Source organism: Salmo trutta, unplaced genomic scaffold (genome assembly GCF_901001165.1).
Source record: "Salmo trutta unplaced genomic scaffold, fSalTru1.1, whole genome shotgun sequence".
Taxonomy (NCBI): Eukaryota; Metazoa; Chordata; class Actinopteri; order Salmoniformes; family Salmonidae; genus Salmo; species Salmo trutta.
The window spans coordinates 898,774-922,224 of NW_021823237.1; the positions used below are offsets into that span (position 1 = coordinate 898,774).

At 41.6% G+C, this 23,451-nt stretch overlaps 1 protein-coding gene and 1 long non-coding RNA gene across 10 annotated transcripts in view; both read right to left on the reverse strand.

Moving 5' to 3' along the window:
- Positions 1-213: 213 nt before the first annotated feature.
- The window catches only part of ptpro (protein tyrosine phosphatase receptor type O), a 106,721-nt gene continuing 83,483 nt past the window's right edge, over positions 214-23,451 (reverse strand). For all 9 annotated transcript variants that reach the window (XM_029748374.1, XM_029748375.1, XM_029748373.1 and 6 more), the window contains 8 exons: positions 22,752-22,833; positions 17,025-17,115; positions 15,562-15,638; positions 13,964-14,221; positions 8,118-8,272; positions 6,368-6,503; positions 4,697-4,817; positions 214-804 (listed from right to left, as the gene is read on the reverse strand). In XM_029748374.1, the coding sequence (XP_029604234.1) occupies positions 4,716-4,817; positions 6,368-6,503; positions 8,118-8,272; positions 13,964-14,221; positions 15,562-15,638; positions 17,025-17,115; positions 22,752-22,833 (901 nt within the window). In that variant the 3' untranslated portion in view covers positions 214-804; positions 4,697-4,715. The remainder of the gene's footprint in view (positions 805-4,696; positions 4,818-6,367; positions 6,504-8,117; positions 8,273-13,963; positions 14,222-15,561; positions 15,639-17,024; positions 17,116-22,751; positions 22,834-23,451) is intronic.
- On the reverse strand, positions 9,074-9,358 carry LOC115189864 (uncharacterized). The gene is made up of 2 exons (XR_003877027.1): positions 9,170-9,358; positions 9,074-9,125 (listed from the first exon to the last, which is right to left on the reverse strand). It is a non-coding gene; the product is annotated as an uncharacterized LOC115189864 (long non-coding RNA).

Genomic DNA, 23,451 nt, shown 5'->3' on the forward strand with positions numbered 1-23,451 from the left:
GATGTGTTGCAGCTGGAGACGGTGTCTGAGATGAGAAGTTTGTTACAGCTGGAGACGGTGTCTGAGATGAGAAGTTTGTTACAGCTGGAGACGGTGTCTGAGATGGGAAGTTTGTTACAGCTGGAGACGGTGTCTGAGATGGGAAGTTTGTTACAGCTGGAGACGGTGTCTGAGATGGGAAGTTTGTTGCAGCTGGAGACGGTGTCTGAGATGTGTTGCAGCTGGAGACGGTGTCTGAGATGGGAAGTTTGTTACAGCTGGAGACGGTGTCTGAGATGTGTTACAGCTGGAGACGGTGTCTGAGATGTGTTACAGCTGGAGACGGTGTCTGAGATGTGTTACAGCTGGAGACGGTGTCTGATAGGTGAACCACTCTCAGTTCAGTTCCACTGAGTCGCTGTGTGAAGGACGGCTCCACACGCCTTCTAAACAAGGTATTTGTCCTTTTATAAAGAGACCCTTCGGTCGTCACTCAGAGGGGTCATGCTTCCTGTCCCGACCATCCCGGGTTCCCGACGTCTCTGTCAGTCGTGTTGTAATTCTGCTGAAGGTTGAAGAGGAGAAAAAAACACATCGACCTTCATAGGGCCAGAACTCCTGGGTCCGTCTGATTCAGTGAACAAGACTCCTTCACACATCTAACACCAATTTAAAAAAAACTCCAATCCATCTTCATGTTGTTAGATTAGTCAAAACATTCTGTGTTCATGTTTTTGTTCTTGTTTTTGTTTTGTATCCATGATGAAACGTGTCTCGGTAGACAACGGGATGCCTGAAGCACGGGAGTTTGAGTGATGTCACGACCTGCAACAGGAAGAATAGGGTTAGTATTGAACTGCTAGCGTAGGGACCTGCTCAGATATAGGGTTAGTATTGAACTGCTAGCGTAGGGACCTGCTCAGAATAGGGTTAGTATTGAACTGCTAGCGTAGGGACCTGCTCAGATATAGGGTTAGTATTGAACTGCTAGCGTAGGGACCTGCTCAGAATAGGGTTAGTATAGAACTGCTAGCGTAGGGACCTGCTCAGATATAGGGTTAGCATTGAACTGCTAGCGTAGGGACCTGCTCAGATATAGGGTTAGTATTGAACTGCTAGCGTAGGGACCTGCTCAGAATAGGGTTAGTATTGAACTGCTAGCGTAGGGACCTGCTCAGATATAGGGTTAGTATTGAACTGCTAGCGTAGGGACCTGCTCAGATATAGGGTTAGTATTGAACTGCTAGCGTAGGGACCTGCTCAGATATAGGGTTAGTATTGAACTGCTAGCGTAGGGACCTGCTCAGAATAGGGTTAGCATTGAACTGCTAGCGTAGGGACCTGCTCAGAATAGGGTTAGCATTGAACTGCTAGCGTAGGGACCTGCTCAGAATACGGTTAGTATTGAACTGCTAGCGTAGGGACCTGCTCAGAATAGGGTTAGCATTGAACTGCTAGCATAGGGACCTGCTCAGATATAGGGTTAGTATTGAACTGCTAGCGTAGGGACCTGCTCAGATATAGGGTTAGTATTGAACTGCTAGCGTAGGGACCTGCTCAGATATAGGGTTAGTATTGAACTGCTAGCGTAGGGACCTGCTCAGATATAGGGTTAGTATTGAACTGCTAGCGTAGGGACCTGCTCAGAATAGGGTTAGTATTGAACTGCTAGCGTAGGGACCTGCTCAGATATAGGGTTAGTATTGAACTGCTAGCGTAGGGACCTGCTCAGAATAGGGTTAGCATTGAACTGCTAGCGTCGGGACCTGCTCAGAATAGGGTTAGTATTGAACTGCTAGCGTAGGGACCTGCTCAGATATAGGGTTAGTATAGAACTGCTAGCGTAGGGACCTGCTCAGAATAGGGTTGGTAATAAACTGCTAGCGTAGGGACCTGCTCAGAATAGGGTTAGTATAGAACTGCTAGCGTAGGGACCTGCTCAGATATAGGGTTAGTATTGAACTGCTAGCGTAGGGACCTGCTCAGAATAGGGTTAGTATTGAACTGCTAGCGTAGGGACCTGCTCAGATATAGGGTTAGCATTGAACTGCTAGCGTAGGGACCTGCTCAGATATAGGGTTAGTATTGAACTGCTAGCGTAGGGACCTGCTCAGAATAGGGTTAGTATTGAACTGCTAGCGTAGGGACCTGCTCAGAATAGGGTTAGTATAGAACTGCTAGCGTAGGGACCTGCTCAGAATAGGGTTAGCATTGAACTGCTAGCGTAGGGACCTGCTCAGATATAGGGTTAGTATTGAACTGCTAGCGTAGGGACCTGCTCAGAATAGGGTTAGTATTGAACTGCTAGCGTAGGGACCTGCTCAGAATAGGGTTAGTATTGAACTGCTAGCGTAGGGACCTGCTCAGATATAGGGTTAGTATTGAACTGCTAGCATAGGGACCTGCTCAGAATAGGGTTAGTATAGAACTGCTAGCGTAGGGACCTGCTCAGATATAGGGTTAGTATTGAACTGCTAGCATAGGGACCTGCTCAGAATAGGGTTAGCATAGAACTGCTAGCGTAGAGACCTGCTCAGATATAGGGTTAGTATTGAACTGCTAGCGTAGGGACCTGCTCAGAATAGGGTTAGTATTGAACTGCTAGCGTAGGGACCTGCTCAGATATAGGGTTAGTATTGAACTGCTAGCGTAGGGACCTGCTCAGAATAGGGTTGGTATTGAACTGCTAGCGTAGGGACCTGCTCAGATATAGGGTTAGTATTGAACTGCTAGCGTAGGGACCTGCTCAGAATAGGGTTAGTATAGAACTGCTAGCGTCAGGACCTGCTCAGATATAGGGTTAGTATTGAACTGCTAGCGTAGGGACCTGCTCAGAATAGGGTTAGTATTGAACTGCTAGCGTAGGGACCTGCTCAGATATAGGGTTAGTATTGAACTGCTAGCGTAGGGACCTGCTCAGATATAGGGTTAGTATTGAACTGCTAGCGTAGGGACCTGCTCAGAATAGGGTTAGTATTGAACTGCTAGCGTAGGGACCTGCTCAGATATAGGGTTAGTATAGAACTGCTCGCGTAGGGACCTGCTCAGAATAGGGTTAGTATTGAACTGCTAGCGTAGGGACCTGCTCAGAATAGGGTTAGTATAGAACTGCTAGCGTAGGGACCTGCTCAGAATAGGGTTAGCATTGAACTGCTAGCGTAGGGACCTGCTCAGATATAGGGTTAGTATTGAACTGCTAGCGTAGGGACCTGCTCAGAATAGGGTTAGTATTGAACTGCTAGCGTAGGGATCTGCTCAGATATAGGGTTAGTATTGAACTGCTAGCGTAGGGACCTGCTCAGATATAGGGTTAGTATAGAACTGCTAGCGTAGGGACCTGCTCAGATATAGGGTTAGTATTGAACTGCTAGCGTAGGGACCTGCTCAGAATAGGGTTAGTATTGAACTGCTAGCGTAGGGACCTGCTCAGAATAGGGTTAGTATTGAACTGCTAGCGTAGGGACCTGCTCAGAATAGGGTTAGCATAGAACTGCTAGCGTAGGGACCTGCTCAGATATAGGGTTAGTATTGAACTGCTAGCGTAGGGACCTGCTCAGATATAGGGTTAGTATTCAACTGCTAGCGTAGGGACCTGCTCAGAATAGGGTTAGTATTGAACTGCTAGCGTAGGGACCTGCTCAGAATAGGGTTAGCATTGAACTGCTAGCGTAGGGACCTGCTCAGATATAGTCTCTCCATCTGATGACAGAGAAGGGATTCAGAGAAGGTGGCTGGGGATTCAGAGAAGATGGCTGGGGATTCAGAGAAGATGGCTGGGGATTCAGAGAAGATGGCTGGGGATTCAGAGAAGATGGCTCTGGATTCAGAGAAGGTGGCTGTGGATTCTGAGAAGGTGGCTGGGGATTCAGAGAAGGTGGCTGGGGATTCAGAGAAGGTAGCTATGGATTCAGAGAAGGTGGCTGGGAATTCAGAGAAGGTGGCTATGGATTCAGAGAAGGTGGCTATGGATTCAGAGAAGGTGGCTGTGGATTCTGAGAAGGTGGCTGGGGATTCTGAGAAGGTGGCTATAGATTCAGGAGAGGGTGGCTGTGGATTCAGAGAAGGTGGCTGTGGATTCAGAGAAGGTAGCTATGGATTCAGAGAAGGTGGCTGGGGATTCAGAGAAGGTGGCTGGGGATTCAGAGAAGGTGGCTGGGGATTCAGAGAAGATGGCTGTGGATTCAGAGAAGGTGGATGGGGATTCAGAGAAGATGGCTGTGTTTTCAGAGAAGATGGCTGGGGATTCAGAGAAGGTGGCTGGGGATTCAGAGAAGATGGCTGAAGATTCAGAGAGGGTGGCTGGGGATTCAGAGAAGATGGCTGGGGATTCAGAGAAGGTGGCTGGGGATTCAGAGAAGGTAGCTATGGATTCAGAGAAGGTGGCTGTGGATTCAGAGGGGCGCCTATAGACTCGGAGGGGCGCCTATAGACTCGGAGGGGCGCCTATAGACTCGGAGGGGCGCCTATAGACTCGGAGGGGCGCCTATAGACTCGGAGGGGCGCCTATAGACTCGGAGGGGCGCCTATAGACTCGGAGGGGCGCCTATAGACTCGGAGGGGCGCCTATAGACTCGGAGGGGCGCCTATAGACTCGGAGGGGCGCCTATAGACTCAGAGGGGCGCCTATAGACTCAGAGGGGCGCCTATAGACTCAGAGGGGCGCCTATAGACTCAGAGGGGCGCCTATAGACTCAGAGGGGCGCCTATAGATTCTTACATTGTGCAGGGGGCGGTCACTAGGACTTGCTGATGTTCTCGTAGATGACATCACTGGCGACGGACTGTGTCTTCTTCTTCCACATGAGCAGGACACACTGGTGGATGAACACATACTGCTCCTACAGGAAGTGACATCATGAAGGAAGAACATCAACAGTAGAATGTTTCAGTGCACTACTATAGACCAGAGCCCTATTCCCTATATAGTGCACTACTTTAGACCAGAGCCCTATTCCCTATATAGTGCACTACTATAGACCAGAGCCCTATTCCCTATATAGTGCACTACTTTAGACCAGAGCCCTATTCCCTATATAGTGCCCTACTATAGACCTGAGCCCTATTCCCTATATAGTGCCCTAGTTCTGACCTGAGCCCTATTCCCTATATAGTGCCCTAGTTCTGACCTGAGCCCTATTCCCTATATAGTGCCCTAGTTCTGACCTGAGCCCTATTCCCTATATAGTGCCCTAGTTCTGACCAGAGCCCTATTCCCTATATAGTGCCCTAGTTCTGACCAGAGCCCTATTCCCTATATAGTGCCCTAGTTCTGACCAGAGCCCTATTCCCTATATAGTGCCCTAGTTCTGACCAGAGCCCTATTCCCTATATAGTGCCCTAGTTCTGACCAGAGCCCTATTCCCTATATAGTGCCCTAGTTCTGGCCAGAGCCCAGATGGGTCCCTACAGTGCCTCAGTCTGAGGGGAAAGGGGACAGAGTCTTACCTCCGTCTGGACCATGGAGAGAAGATGGGACCTCATCTCAGATCCTAACCCTACTAACCCTAAACCCCACTGGGACTGTCTCTACCTCCGTCTGGACCATGGAGAGAAGATGGGACCTCATCTCAGATCCTAACCCTACTAACCCTAAACCCCACTGGGACTGGCTCTACCTCCGTCTGGACCATGGAGAGAAGATGGTACCTCATCTCAGATCCTAACCCTACTAACCCTAAACCCCACTGGGACTGTCTCTACCTCCGTCTGGACCATGGAGAGAAGATGGGACCTCATCTCAGATCCTAACCCTACTAACCCTAAACCCCACTGGGACTGTCTCTACCTCCGTCTGGACCATGGAGAGAAGATGGTACCTCATCTCATCTCAGATCCTAACCCTACTAACCCTAAACCCCACTGGGACTGTCTCTACCTCCGTCTGGACCATGGAGAGAAGATGGGACCTCATCTCATCTCAGATCCTAACCCTACTAACCCTAAACCCCACTGGGACTGTCTCTACCTCCGTCTGGACCATGGAGAGAAGATGGGACCTCATCTCAGATCCTAACCCTACTAACCCTAAACCCCACTGGGACTGGCTCTACCTCCGTCTGGACCATGGAGAGAAGATGGTACCTCATCTCATCTCAGATCCTAACCCTACTAACCCTAAACCCCACTGGGACTGTCTCTACCTCCGTCTGGACCATGGAGAGAAGATGGGACCTCATCTCATCTCAGATCCTAACCCTAAACCCCACTGGGACTGTCTCTACCTCCGTCTGGACCATGGAGAGAAGATGGGACCTCATCTCAGATCCTAACCCTACTAACCCTAAACCCCACTGGGTCTGTCTCTGACCTCCGTCTGGACCATGGAGAGAAGATGGTACCTCATCTCATCTCAGATCCTAACCCTAAACCCCACTGGGACTGTCTCTACCTCCGTCTGGACCATGGAGAGTCGATGGGACCTCATCTCAGACACCATCCCCAGGATGTCAGTAAACTCGTGTTCTCTGATGTGCTGCATCAGACGGTCCAGAGCTATGAAGGTCCCTGTCCGGCCCACACCAGCACTGTGGAGAGAACACAAGATCATGTTAGTGGAGAGATACCAGCACTGTGGAGAGACACCAGCACTGTGGAGAGACACCAGCACTGTGGAGAGAACACAACATCATGTTAGTGGAGAGATACCAGCACTGTGGAGAGATACCAGCACTGTGGAGAGACACCAGCACTGTGGAGAGACACCAGCACTGTGGAGAGACACCAGCACTGGGGAGAGAACACAACATCATGTTAGTGGAGAGATACCAGCACTGTGGAGAGATACCAGCACTGTGGAGAGACACCAGCACTGTGGAGAGACACCAGCACTGTGGAGAGACACCAGCACTGTGGAGAAACACCAGCACTGTGGAGAGATACCAGCACTGTGGAGAGACACCAGCACTGTGGAGAGACACCAGCTCTGTGGAGAGACACCAGCACTGTGGAGAGACACCAGCACTGTGGAGAGACACCAGCACTGTGGAGAGACACCAGCTCTGTGGAGAGACACTAGCACTGTGGAGAGACACTAGCACTGTGGAGAGACACTAGCACTGTGGAGAGACACCAGCACTGTGGAGAGACACCAGCACTGTGGAGAGACACCAGCACTGTGGAGAGAACACAACAGCATGTTAGTGGAGAGACACCATCACTGTGGAGAGACACCAGCACTGTGGAGAGATACCAGCTCTGTGGAGAGACACCAGCACTGTGGAGAGATACCAGCACTGTGGAGAGACACCAGCACTGTGGAGAGACACCAGCACTGTGGAGAGACACCAGCACTGTGGAGAGAACACAACAGCATGTTAGTGGAGAGATACCAGCACTGTGGAGAGACACCAGCACTGTGGAGAGACATTTCCTTTAGATCATTTGATACAAACAGAGCAGAACTGAATTGGTCAAATACATGTTTTATTATATTGAACCTTTATTCAACTAGGCCAGTCAGTTAAGAACAAATTGTTATTTACAGCAACGTCCTCCACCGGGCCAAACCCAGACGACGCTGGGCCAATTGTGCCCCGCCCCTATGGCTCACCCAATCACGGCCAGTTGTGATACAAGCTTTTAATACTTTAAAAAACGATTTACCGATTTTTTTGCAGAGTTTTACATCCACCGAGGTCATATTGAATGTAACCCAGTGACATGTCCTGACCCTTGTAAGAGGTCGTTTTCCATAGTAGGGCGCGACAGGTGGGGTGTTTTGGGTGGTTTTGGGTTTTCTGTTTCTATGTAGGGTTTTCTAGATTTCTATGTTTTTGTTTTTCTATGTTTTGGCCGGGTATGGTTTCCAATCGGAGGCAACTGTCTATCAATGTCTCTGATTGGAAACCATACTTAGGCAGCCTGTTTTTTTTCATGTGTGGGTTGTGGGTAGTTGTTTTCCGTTTTGTCAAAGTGTACCTTACCTGTCGGTCGTTTTGTTGTTTTTGTTTTTTTTTCATTAAAGAGAAGAATGAGCACTACCCACGCTGCACTACCCACGCTGCACTACCCACGCTGCACCTTGGGTCTCCTTTAGACGACCCCTGCATTACACCCAGTTTTCTACCTGAGAGAGGGTCGGTACCGAGCAGCTTGACAGCACGGCCCCTGTGGTTGAGCCTGGTAGACCCCGTACGTACCTGCAGTGAACCACAATGGGTTCTTTGGTGCGGTTGGCCTGCTGGCGGACGATGTGGACGAACTTCAGGATGCTATCGATGGCGTTGACCGTGGGGACGCCGTGGTCCGGCCAGGATGTGTAGTTGAGATGGAGGACGTCCTGAGACTCATCAGCCTGCAAGGGGAAGAGACAAGCAGTTAGACAGGGCTGATGGATTAGTATACACCAGATCTCTCCATCTCTCTACCGGGTCTATCTAGCAGCAGGACACCTCTATAACATTTGGCTCAGATGTTTACATTACACCAGATCTCTCCATCTCTCTACTGGGTCTAGCTAGCAGCAGGACACCTCTATAACATTTGACTCAGATGTTTACATTACAGCAGATCTCTCCATCTCTCTACCGGGTTGATCTAGCATGACACCTCTATAACATTTGGCTCAGATGTTTACATTATACCAGATCTCTCCATCTCTCTACCGGGTTGATCTAGCATGACACCTCTATAACATTTGGCTCAGATGTTTACATTACAGCAGATCTCTCCATCTCTCTACCGGGTTGATCTAGCAGGACACCTCTATAACATTTGGCTCAGATGTTTACATTATACCAGATCTCTCCATCTCTCTACCGGGTCTAGCTAGCAGGACACCTCTATAACATTTGTCTCAGATGTTTACATTACACCAGATCTCTCCATCTCTCTACTGGGTCTAGCTAGCTAGCAGGACACCTCTATAACATTTGACTCAGATGTTTACATTATACCAGATCTCTCCATCTCTCTACCGGGTTGATCTAGCATGACACCTCTATAACATTTGACTCACATTACTGTAGCATAAGGGCGATTCCACGGCAGGAAAATATTTTTGGTATCTCACGTTGTTCTGGAAATGCTCACATATAAAACGGAAGGATGTTTGAAATGCTTTTTTACATTTGTAACACAAACCATTTTTTTTTTAAAATCCTGATGAAAGTGTCAGACCCAGAGATCCCATCTAGTGTCATTTAGACCTCTACCTGTCAGACCCTGAGATACCATCTAGTGTCAATTAGACCTCTAGGTGTCAGACCCAGAGATACCATCTAGTGTCATTTAGACCTCTAGGTGTCTCCTGTCAGACCCAGAGATACCATCTAGTGTCATTTAGACCTCTACGTGTCAGACCCAGAGATCCCATCTAGTGCCATTTAATCTGTCGTTCTGCCCCTGAACAAGGCAGTTAACCCACTGTTCCCCGGGAGGCTGTTATTGAAAATAAGAATTTGTTCTTAACTGACTTGCCTCGTTAAATAAAGGTCAAATAAAAAAATAAAAAAATTAGCCCTGAGATACTGACTGCATGTTCATTACATTATCTTTAGTCAGAACACAGCTGTGCTACATTATCTCTAGTCAGAACACAGCTATGCTACGATCATTACATTATCTCTAGTCAGAACACAGCTATGCTACATTATCTCTAGTCAGAACACAGCTGTACTACGATCATTACATTATCTCTAGTCAGAACACAGCTATGCTACATTATCTCTAGTCAGAACAGCTATGCTACGATCATTACATTATCTCTAGTCAGAACACAGCTATGCTACGATCATTACATTATCTCTAGTCAGAACACAGCTATGCTATGATCATTACATTATCTCTCGTCAGAACGTGGCTGTGCTACGATCATTACATTATCTCTAGTCAGAACGTGGCTATGCTACGATCATTACATTATCACTAGTCAGAACACAGCTATGCTACGATCATTACATTATCTCTAGTCAGAACGCGGCTATGCTAAATTATCTCTAGTCAGAACACAGCTATGCTACGATCATTACATTATCTCTAGTCAAAACACAGCTATGCTACGATCATTACATTATCTCTAGTCAGAACGCAGCTATGCTACGATCATTACATTATCTCTAGTCAGAACGCAGCTATGCTACGATCATTACATTATCTCTAGTCAGAATGTGGCTATGCTACGATCATTACATTATCTCTAGTCAGAACACAGCTATGCTACATTATCTCTAGTCAGAACGTGGCTATGCTACGGTCATTACATTATCTCTAGTCAGAACGCGGCTATGCTACGGTCATTACATTATCTCTAGTTAGAACACAGCTATGCTACGATCATTACATTATCTCTAGCCAGAACACAGCTATGCTACATTATCTCTAGTCAGAACACAGCTATGCTACGATCATTACATTATCTCTAGTCAGAACACAGCTATGCTACGATCATTACATTATCTCTAGTCAGAACACAGCTATGCTACATTATCTCTAGTCAGAACACAGCTATGCTACGATCATTACATTATCTCTAGTCAGAACACAGCTATGCTACGATCATTACATTATCTCTAGTCAGAACACAGCTATGCTACGATCATTACATTATCTCTAGTCAGAACACAGCTATGCTACGATCATTACATTATCTCTAGTCAGAACACAGCTATGCTACGATCATTACATTATCTCTAGTCAGAACACAGCTATGCTACGATCATTACATTATCTCTAGCCAGAACACAGCTATGCTACATTATCTCTAGTCAGAACACAGCTATGCTACGATCATTACATTATCTCTAGCCAGAACACAGCTATGCTATGATCATTACATTATCTCTAGTCAGAACGTGGCTATGCTACATTATCTCTAGTCAGAACGTGGCTATGCTGCGATCATTACATTATCTCTAGTCAGAACGTGGCTATGCTGCGATCATTATATTATCTCTAATCAGAACGTGGCTATGCTACATTATCTCTAGTCAGAACGTGGCTATGCTACATTATCTCTAGTCAGAACGTGGCTATGCTGCGATCATTACATTATCTCTAGTCAGAACGTGGCTATGCTACGATCATTACATTATCTCTAGTCAGAACACAGCTATGCTACGATCATTACATTATCTCTAGTCAGAACGTGGCTATGCTACGATCATTACATTATCTCTAGTCAGAACACAGCTATGCTACGATCATTACATTATCTCTACAACTCCCTAGTGCATCGCACAGTTCGGGCTTGAATTGATTTATCTCTAGAGAAACGGCATTGAGCTCACACCAACAAACAAAATAAGGAAATGGAACAAATAATTGAATGGATGTTGGTCAGTTAGTTGCTTAAAAAACGGAAAATAACAGACATTTCAGTTAATGCTCAGCACAAAAAATATTCATATTGATATCTCAAAAGACTTTTTATTTTGTTAAATTTTAGAAATAGTTTTGACCCACATACAGTTGAATTCGGAGGTTTACATCCACTTAGGTTGGAGTCATTAAAACTCGTTTTTCAACCACTCCACAAATTTCTTGTTACCAAACTATAGTTTTTGCAAGTCGGTTAGGACATCTACTTTGTGCATGACAAGTCATTTTTCCAACAATTGTTTACAGACAGATTATTTCACTTATAATTCACTGTATCACAATTCCAGTGGGTCAGAAGTTTACATACACTAAGATGACTGGGCCTTTAAACAGCTTGGAAAATTCCAGAAAATGAAGTCATGGCTTTAGAAGCTTCTGATAGGCTAATTGACATCATTTGAGTCAATTGGAGGTGTACCTGTGGATGTATTTCAAGGCCTACCTTCAAACTCAGTGCCTCTTTGCTTGACATCATGGGAAAATCAAAAGAAATCAGCCAAGACCTCAGAAAATAAATTGTAGACCTCCACAAGTCTGGTTCATCCTTGGGAGCAATTTCCAAACGCCAGAAGGTACCATGTTCATCTGTACAAACAATAGTACGCAAGTATAAACACCACGGGACCACGCAGCCGTCATACCGCTCAGGAAGGAGACACATTCTGTCTCCTAGAGATTAACGTACTTGGTGCGAAAAGTGCAAATCAATCCCAGAACAACAGCAAAATACCTTGTGAAGATGCTGGAAGAAACAGGTACAAAAGTATCTATATCCACAGTAAAATGAGTCCTATATCGACATAACCTGAAAGGCCGCTCAGCAAGGAAGAAGCCACTGCTCCAAAACCGCCATAAAAAAGGCAGACTACGGTTTGCAACTGTACTTTTTGGAGAAATGTCCTCTGGTCTGATGAAATAGAACTGTTTGGCCATAATGACCATCGTTATGTTTGGAGGAAAAAGGGGGAGGCTTGCAAGCCGAAGATCACCATCCCAACCGTGAAGCACGGAGGTGGCAGCATCATGTTGTGGGGGTGCTTTGCTGCAGGAGGGACTGGTGCACTTCACAAAATAGATGGCATCATGAGGCAGGAAAATGATGTGGATATATTGAAGCAACATCTGAAGACATCAGTCAGGAAGTTAAAGTTTGGTCGCAAATGGATCTTCCAAGTGGACAATAACCCCAAGCATACTTCCAAAGTTGTGACAAAATGGCTTAAGGACAACAAAGTCAAGGTATTGGAGTGACCATCACAAAGCCCTGAACTCAATCTTATAGAAAATGTGTGTGCAGAACTGAAAAAGCATGTGCGAGCAAGGAGGCCTACAAACCTGACTCAGTTACACCAGCTCTGTCAGGAGGAATGGGCCAAAATTCACCCAACTTATTGTGGGAAGCTTGTGGAAGGCTACCCGAAACGTTTGACCCAAGTTAAACAATTTAAATGCAATGCTACCAAATACTAATTGAGTGTATGTAAACTTCTGACCCACTGGGAATGTGATGAAAGAAATAAAAGCTGAAATAAATCATTCTCTCTACTATTATTCTGACATTTCACATTCTTAAAATAAAGTGGTGATCCTAACTGACCTAAAACAGGGAATTTTTACTGGGGATTAAATGTCAGGAATTGTGAAAAACTGAGTTTAAATGTATATGGCTAAGGTGTATGTAAACTTCCGACTTCAACTATAGGTCTATGGGCTAGGCTACATTTAAAAAAAATGTATTTATTTATTCCACCTTTATTTAACCAGGTAGGTTAGTTGAGAACAAGTCCTTTATTTAACCAGGTAGGCTAGTTGAGAACAAGTCCTTTATTTAACCAGGTAGGCTAGTTGAGAACAAGTCCTTTATTTAACCAGGTAGGTTAGTTGAGAACAAGTCCTTTATTTAACCAGGTAGGTTAGTAGAGAACAAGTCCTTTATTTAACCAGGTAGGCTAGTTGAGAACAAGTCCTTTATTTAACCAGGTAGGCTAGTAGAGAACAAGTCCTTTATTTAACCAGGTAGGCTAGTTGAGAACAAGTCCTTTATTTAACCAGGTAGGTTAGTAGAGAACAAGTTCTCATTTACAACTGCGACCTGGCCAAGATAAAGCAAAGCAGTTCGACAACATACAACAACACAGAGTTACACATGGAGTAAAAACAAACATACAGTCAATAATACAGCAGAATGAGGAGTGCGATGAGGTGTACATGAGGTGTGCGACTATGACTCGAACAAGTCGCAAAAATAAAAGCCATTGTTTCTTAAACTGGGCATCACTGACAAGTGATAATATATAATTCACAAGTGATACGCTAATATTGTCACCCATCAGACTATTCTTGATTTAATCTGGTCTTTACATTCAATACTAAATAATACATGTTCAGCGTAAATTGTTAAAAGTAGTTCTCGTGCAACGAGTGTTGTTTGATTTGTTAAACTTTGAAATCAGTGTTGTTTGTTTTGTTCAACTTTGAAATCAGTGTTGTTTTGTTAAACTTTGAAATCAGTTGTTGTTTGTTTTGTTAAACTTTGAAATCAGTGTTGTTTTGTTAAACTTTGAAATCAGTGTTGTTTGTTTTGTTCAACTTTGAAATCAGTGTTGTTTTGTTAAACTTTGAAATCAGTTGTTGTTTGTTTATCATGTAATGCTGTAGATCCACTCACATATCCCAGTCTGAAGTTCCGTATGGTCCATTCTGGTGATTCTGACTCGGACAGCATCTCAACACTGATCTCTCCGTAGTCCACCGGCTCGTCTGTGAACGGCCAGTAGTGGTCACACTTCACCCTGCGTCTCTCATTACACTGCGTCAGCATCACAATGACCCGGCTCTTCTGCTGCAGGACCATGTTCCAGAAGTCGTTCCTCGTCTCAGGCAGAGGGCCCTGGGTGGCGATGTACTCTCTGGGTGATTTATAACCCTGTAGAGGGAGAAAACCAGGGTTATGGTTACTGGAGGGGGAGAGGATGATGTAGTTGGTATGTACTGGTACTTAATGGTATGTAGTTGGTATGTACTGGTACTTACTGGTATGTAGTTGGTATGTACTGGTACTTACTGGTATGTAGTTGGCATGTAATGGTATGTAGTTGGTATGTACTGGTATGTAATGGTATGTAGTTGGTATGTAATGGTTCTTACTGGTATGTAGTTGGTATGCACTGGTACTTACTGGTATGTAGTTGGTATGTAGTTGGTATGTAATGGTATGTAGTTGGTATGTACTGGTACTTACTGGTATGTAGTTGGTATGTACTGGTACTTACTGGTATGTAGTTGGTATGTACTGGTACTTACTGGTATGTAGTTGGTATGTACTGGTACTTACTGGTATGTAGTTTGTATGTACTGGTTCTTACTGGTATGTAGTTGGTATGTAATGGTATGTAGTTGGTATGTACTGGTTCTTACTGGTATTTAGTTGGTATGTACTGGTACTTACTGGTATGTAGTTTGTATGTAATGGTATGTAGTTGGTATGTACTGGTACTTACTGGTATGTAGTTGGTATGTAATGGTATGTAGTTGGTATGTACTGGTATGTAGTTGGTATGCACTGGTACTTACTGGTATGTAGTTGGTATGTAGTTGTATGTAATGGTATGTAGTTGGTATTTAGTTTGTATGTACTGGTTCTTACTGGTATGTAGTTGGTATGTACTGGTACTTACTGGTATGTAGTTTGTATGTAATGGTATGTAGTTGGTATGTACTGGTACTTACTGGTATGTAGTTGGTATGTAATGGTATGTAGTTGGTATGTACTGGTATGTAGTTGGTATGCACTGGTACTTACTGGTATGTAATGGTATGTAGTTGGTATTTAGTTGGTATGCACTGGTACTTACTGGTATGTAGTTGGTATGTAGTTGGTATGTAATGGTATGTACTTGGTATGTAGTTGGTATGTAATGGTATGTAGTTGGTATGCACTGGTGCTTACTGATATGTAGTTGGTACTTACTGGTATGTAGTAGGTATGTAGTTGGTATGTAGTTGGTATGTAGTTGGTATGTAATGGTATGTAGTTGGTATGTAGTTGGTATGTAATGGTATGTAGTTGGTATGTAATGGTATGTAGTTGGTATGTAGTTGGTATGTACTGGTATGTAATGGTACGTAGTTGGTATGTAGTTGGTATGTAATGGTATGTAGTTGGTATGTAGTTGGTATGCACTGGTACTTACTGGTATGTAGTTGGTATGTAATGGTATGTAGTTGGTATGTAATGGTGTGTAGTTGGTATGCACTGGTACTTACTGGTATGTAGTTGGCGTTGATGTAGTCAGATCCCTCGTCGTTATGTAAATAGATCAGCTTCACTCTGCTGAAGTCATCTGGGGAAAGTCACGGTTCTATTCAGTACTCATCAGTTTCCTGTTTCCTGTTTCTACAGATTAACCAGCATGTTATATATGGCCTAGTGTCTGGTCTCTCACATGGCAGGATGTTGGTGTAGTGTTATATATGGTCCCCCTGGTCACTCACATGGCAGGATGTTGGTGTTCTGTTATATATGGCATAGTGTCCGGTCACTCACATGGCAGGATGTTGGTGTGCTGTTATATATGGTCCCCCTGGTCACTCACATGGCAGGATGTTGGTGTTCTGTTATATATGGCATAGTGTCCGGTCACTCACATGGCAGGATGTTGGTGTGCTGTTATATATGGTCCCCCTGGTCACTCACATGGCAGGATGTTGGTGTGCTGTTATATATGGTCCCCCTGGTCACTCACATGGCAGGATGTTGGTGTACTGTTATATATGGTCCCCCTGGTCACTCACATGGCAGGATGTTGGTGTGCTGTTATATATGGTCCCCCTGGTCACTCACATGGCAGGATGTTGGTGTGCTGTTATATATGGTCCCCCTGGTCACTCACATGGCAGGATGTTGGTGTAGTGTTATATATGGTCCCCTGGTCACTCACATGGCAGGATGTTGGTGTGCTGTTATATATGGTCCCCCTGGTCACTCACATGGCAGGATGTTGGTGTACTGTTATATATGGTCCCCCTGGTCACTCACATGGCAGGATGTTGGTGTGCTGTTATATATGGTCCCCCTGGTCACTCACATGGCAGGATGTTGGTGTACTGTTATATATGGTCCCACTGGTCACTCACATGGCAGGATGTTGGTGTGCTGTTATATATGGTCCCCCTGGTCACTCACATGGCAGGATGTTGGTGTACTGTTATATATGGCCTAGTGTCCGGTCACTCACATGACAGGATGTTGGTGTACTGTTATATATGGTCCCCCTGGTCACTCACATGACAGGATGTTGGTGTGCTGTTATATATGGTCCCCCTGGTCACTCACATGGCAGGATGTTGGTGTGCTGTTATATATGGTCCCCCTGGTCACTCACATGGCAGGATGTTGGTGTGCTGTTATATATGGTCCCCCTGGTCACTCACATGACAGGATGTTGGTGTACTGTTATATATGGTCCCCCTGGTCACTCACATGGCAGGATGTTGGTGTACTGTTATATATGGTCCCCCTGGTCACTCACATGGCAGGATGTTGGTGTGCTGTTATATATGGTCCCCTGGTCACTCACATGGCAGGATGTTGGTGTGCTGTTATATATGGTCCCCTGGTCACTCACATGGCAGGATGTTGGTGTGCTGTTATATATGGTCCTCCTGGTCACTCACATGGCAGGATGTTGGTGTACTGTTATATATGGTGTAGTGTCTGGGTCACTCACATGGCAGGATGTTGGTGTAGCGGTTCTTGGGTCTGTTGATTGGCAGGTCTGCTGCATCATGGGAAAGATCCAGTCCTACGCTCTTCAGCTCCTACAACATGACAGACACATGACCGGCCATGACCACGCCTCAAACACAATATCTAATCCAGGGATAACATGACAGGCCATGAGCGACGCCTCAAACACAATATCTAATCCAGGGATAACATGACCATGACCACGCCTCAAACACAATATCTAATCCAGCTATACAACATGACAGGCCATGAGCGACGCCTCAAACACAATATATAATCCAGGTATAACATGATCATTAATCTAATCCAGGTATAACATGATCCAGGTATAACATGATCATATATCTAATCCAGATATAACATGATCATATATCTAATCCAGGTATAACATGATCCAGGTATAACATGATCATATATCTAATCCAGGTATAACATGATTATATATCTAATCCAGGTATAACATGACCATATATCTAATCCAGGTATAACATGATCATATATCTAATCCAGGTATAACATGATCATATATCTAATCCAGGTATAACATGATCATATATCTAATCCAGGTATAACATGATTATATATCTAATCCAGGTATAACATGATTATATATCTAATCCAGGTATAACATGATCATATATCTAATCCAGGTATAACATGATTATATATCTAATCCAGGTATAACATGACCATATATCTAATCCAGGTATAACATGATCATATATCTAATCCAGGTATAACATGATCATATATCTAATCCAGGTATAACATGATCATATATCTAATCCAGGTATAACATGATTATATATCTAATCCAGGTATAAAATGATCATATATCTAATCCAGGTATAACATAATCCAGGTATAACATGATCATATATCTAATCCAGGTATAACATGACCATATATCTAATCCAGGTATAACATGATCATATATCTAATCCAGGTATAACATGATCATATATCTAATCCAGGTATAACATGATTATATATCTAATCCAGGTATAACATGATCATATATCTAATCCAGGCATAACATGATCATATATCTAATCCAGGTATAACATGATCATATATCTAATCCAGGTATAACATGATCATATATCTAATCCAGGTATAACATAATCCAGGTATAACATGATCATATATCTAATCCAGGTATAACATGATCATATATCTAATCCAGGTATAACATGATCATATATCTAATCCAGGTATAACATGATCCAGGTATAACATGACCATATATCTAATCCAGGTATAACATGATCATATATCTAATCCAGATATAACATGATCATATATCTAATCCAGGTATAACATGATCCAGGTATAACATGACCATATATCTAATCCAGGTATAACATGATCATATATCTAATCCAGGTATAACATGATCATATATCTAATCCAGGTATAACATGATCATATATCTAATCCAGGTATAACATGATCATATATCTAATCCAGGTATAACATGATCATATATCTAATCCATATGATCATATATATAATCCAGGTATAACATGATCATATATCTAATCCAGGGATAACATGATCATATATCTAATCCAGGTATAACATGATCATATATCTAATCCAGGTATAACATCATTATATATCTAATCCAGGTATAACATGATCATATATCTAATCCAGGTATAACATGATCATATATCTAATCCAGGTATAACATGATTATATATCTAATCCAGGTATAACATGAACATATATCTAATCCAGGTATAACATGATCATATATCTAATCCAGGTATAACATGATCATATATCTAATCCAGGTATAACATGATCCAGGTATAACATGATCATATATCTAATCCAGGTATAACATGATCATATATCTAATCCAGGTATAACATGATCATATATCTAATCCAGGTATAACATGATCCAGGTATAGCATGATCATATATCTAATCTAGGTATAACATGATCATATATCTAATCCAGGTATAACATGATCATATATCTAATCCAGGTATAACATGACCATATATCTAATCCAGGTATAACATGATCATATATCTAATCCAGGTATAACATGATCATATATCTAATCAAGGTATAACATGATCATATATCTAATCCAGGTATAACATGATCATATATCTAATCCAGGTATAACATGATCATTTAACTAATCCAGGTATAACATGATCATATATCTAATCCAGGTATAACATGATTATATATCTAATCCAGGTATAACATGATTATATATCTAATCCAGGTATAACATGATCATATATCTAATCCAGGTATAACATAATCCAGGTATAACATGATTATATATCTAATCCAGGTATAACATGATCATAAATCTAATCCAGGTATAACAGGATCATATATCTAATCCATATGATCATATATCTAATCCAGGTATAACATGATCATATATCTAATCCAGGTATAACATGATCATATATCTAATCCAGGTATACCATGATCATATATCTAATCCAGGTATAACATGATCATATATCTAATCCAGGTATAACATAATCATATATCTAATCCAGGTATAACATGATCATAAATCTAATCCAGGTATAACAGGATCATATATCTAATCCAGGTATAACATGATCATATATCTAATCCAGGTATAACATGATCATATATCTAATCCAGGTATAACATGATCATATATCTAATCCATATGATCATATATCTAATCCAGGTATAACATGATCATATATCTAATCCAGGTAAAACATGATCATATATCTAATCCAGGTATAACATAATCATATATCTAATCCAGGTATAACATGATCATATATCTAATCCAGGTATAACATGATCATATATCTAATCCAGGTATAACATGATCATATATAGTATACATATCATATTTAATCCAGGTATAACATGATCATATCTAATCCAGGTATAACATGATCATATATCTAATCCAGGTATAAAATGACCATATATCTAATCCAGGTATAACATGATCATATATCTAATCCAGGTATAACATGATCATATATCTAATCCAGGTATAACATGATCATATATCTAATCAAGGTATAACATGATCATATATCTAATCCAGGTATAACATGATCCAGGTATAACATGATCATATATCTAATCCAGATATAACATGATCATATATCTAATCTAGGTATGACATGATCATATATCTAATCCTGGTATAACATGATCATATATCTAATCCAGGTATAACATGACCATATATCTAATCCAGGTATAACATGATCATATATCTAATCCAGGTATAACATGATCATATCTAATCCAGGTATAACATGATCATATATCTAATGCAGGAATAACATGATCATATATCTAATCCAGGTATAACATGATCATAAATCTAATCCAGGTATAACAGGATCATATATCTAATCCAGGTATAACATGATCATATATCTAATCCAGGTATAACATGATCATATATCTAATCCAGGTATAACATGATCATATATCTAATCCATATGATCATATATCTAATCCAGGTATAACATGATCATATATCTAATCCAGGTAAAACATGATCATATATCTAATCCAGGTATAACATGATCATATATCTAATCCAGGTATAACATGATCATATATCTAATCCAGGTATAACATGATCATATATCTAATCCAGGTATAACATGATCATATATCTAATCCAGGTATAACATGATCATATATTTAATCCAGGTATAACATGATCATATCTAATCCAGGTATAACATGATCATATATCTAATCCAGGTATAAAATGACCATATATCTAATCCAGGTATAACATGATCATATATCTAATCCAGGTATAACATGATCCAGATATAACATGATCATATATCTAATCTAGGTATAACATGATCATATATCTAATCCTGGTATAACATGATCATATATCTAATCCAGGTATAACATGACCATATATCTAATCCAGGTATAACATGATCATATATCTAATCAAGGTATAACATGATCATATATCTAATCCAGGTATAACATGATCATATATCTAATCCAGGTATAACATGATCATATATCTAATCCAGGTATAACATGATCATATATCTAATCCAGGTATAACATGATCATATATCTAATCCAGGTATAACATGATCATATATCTAATCCAGGTATAACATGATCCAGGTATAACATGATCATATATCTAATCCAGATATAACATGATCATATATCTAATCTAGGTATGACATGATCATATATCTAATCCTGGTATAACATGATCATATATCTAATCCAGGTATAACATGACCATATATCTAATCCAGGTATAACATGACCATATATCTAATCCAGGTATAACATGATCATATATCTAATCCAGGTATAACATGATCATATCTAATCCAGGTATAACATGATCATATATCTAATCCAGGTATAACATGATCATATATCTAATCCAGGTATAACATGATCATATATCTAATCCAGGTATAACATGATCATATATTTAATCCAGGTATAACATGATCATATCTAATCCAGGTATAACATGATCATATATCTAATCCAGGTATAAAATGACCATATATCTAATCCAGGTATAACATGATCATATATCTAATCCAGGTATAACATGATCATATATCTAATCCAGGTATAACATGATCATATATCTAATCCAGGTATAACATGATCATATATCTAATCCAGGTATAACATGATCCAGGTATAACATGATCATATATCTAATCCAGGTATAACATGATCATATATCTAATCCAGGTATAACATGATCATATATCTAATCCATATGATCATATATCTAATCCAGGTATAACATGATCATATATCTAATCCAGGTATAACATGATCATATATCTAATCCAGGTATAACATGATCATATATCTAATCCAGGTATAACATGATCATATATCTAATCCAGGTATAACATGATCATATATTTAATCCAGGTATAACATGATCATTTAACTAATCCAGGTATAACATGATCATATATCTAATCCAGGTATAACATGATCATATATCTAATCCAGGTATAACATGATCATATATCTAATCCAGGTATAACATGATCATATATCTAATCCAGGTATAACATGATCCAGGTATAACATGATCATATATCTAATCCAGATATAACATGATCATATATCTAATCTAGGTATGACATGATCATATATCTAATCCTGGTATAACATGATCATATATCTAATCCAGGTATAACATGACCATATATCTAATCCAGGTATAACATGATCATATATCTAATCCAGGTATAACATGATCATATCTAATCCAGGTATAACATGATCATATATCTAATCCAGGTATAACATGATCATTTAACTAATCCAGGTATAACATGATCATATATCTAATCCAGGTATAACATGATTATATATCTAATCCAGGTATAACATGATTATATATCTAATCCAGGTATAACATGATCATAAATCTAATCCAGGTATAACAGGATCATATATCTAATCCATATGATCATATATCTAATCCAGGTATAACATGATCATATATCTAATCCAGGTATAACATGATCATATATCTAATCCAGGTATAACATGATCATATATCTAATCCAGGTATACCATGATCATATATCTAATCCAGGTATAACATGATCATATATCTAATCCAGGTATAACATAATCCAGGTATAACATGTTTCTGTGTATCATTAGGTCATCAGAATACTACCTCAAACTGCAGAGAAAACTTGTAGGCGGAGTCTTTGCTCATGTCTTTGAGGTACGCTTCAAAGTCATCCAGCTGGACAGGGCTGAAACAGAACACACACAGAACAGTCATCCAGCTGGACAGGGCTGAAACACAACACAGAGAACAGTCATCCAGCTGGACATGACTGAAACACAACACACAGAACAGTCATCCAGCTGGACAGGGCTGAAACAGAACAGTCATCCAGCTGGACAGGGCTGAAACAGAACACACACAGAACAGTCATCCAGCTGGACAGGGGCTGAAACACAACACAGAGAACAGTCATCCAGCTGGACAGGACTGAAACACAACACACAGAACAGTCATCCAGCTGGACAGGGCTGAAACAGAACAGTCATCCAGCTGGACAGGGCTGAAACAGAACACAGAGAACAGAACAGTCATCCAGCTGGACAGGGCTGAAACACAACACACACAGAACAGACATCCAGCTGGACAGGGCTGAAACACAACACACACAGAACAGTCATCCAGCTGGACAGGGGCTGAAACACAACACACAGAACAGAACAGTCATCCAGCTGGACAGGGGCTGAAACACAACACAGAGAACAGTCATCCAGCTGGACAGGGGCTGAAACACAACACAGAGAACAGTCATCCAGCTGGACAGGGGCTGAAACACAACACACACAGAACAGTCATCCAGCTGGAC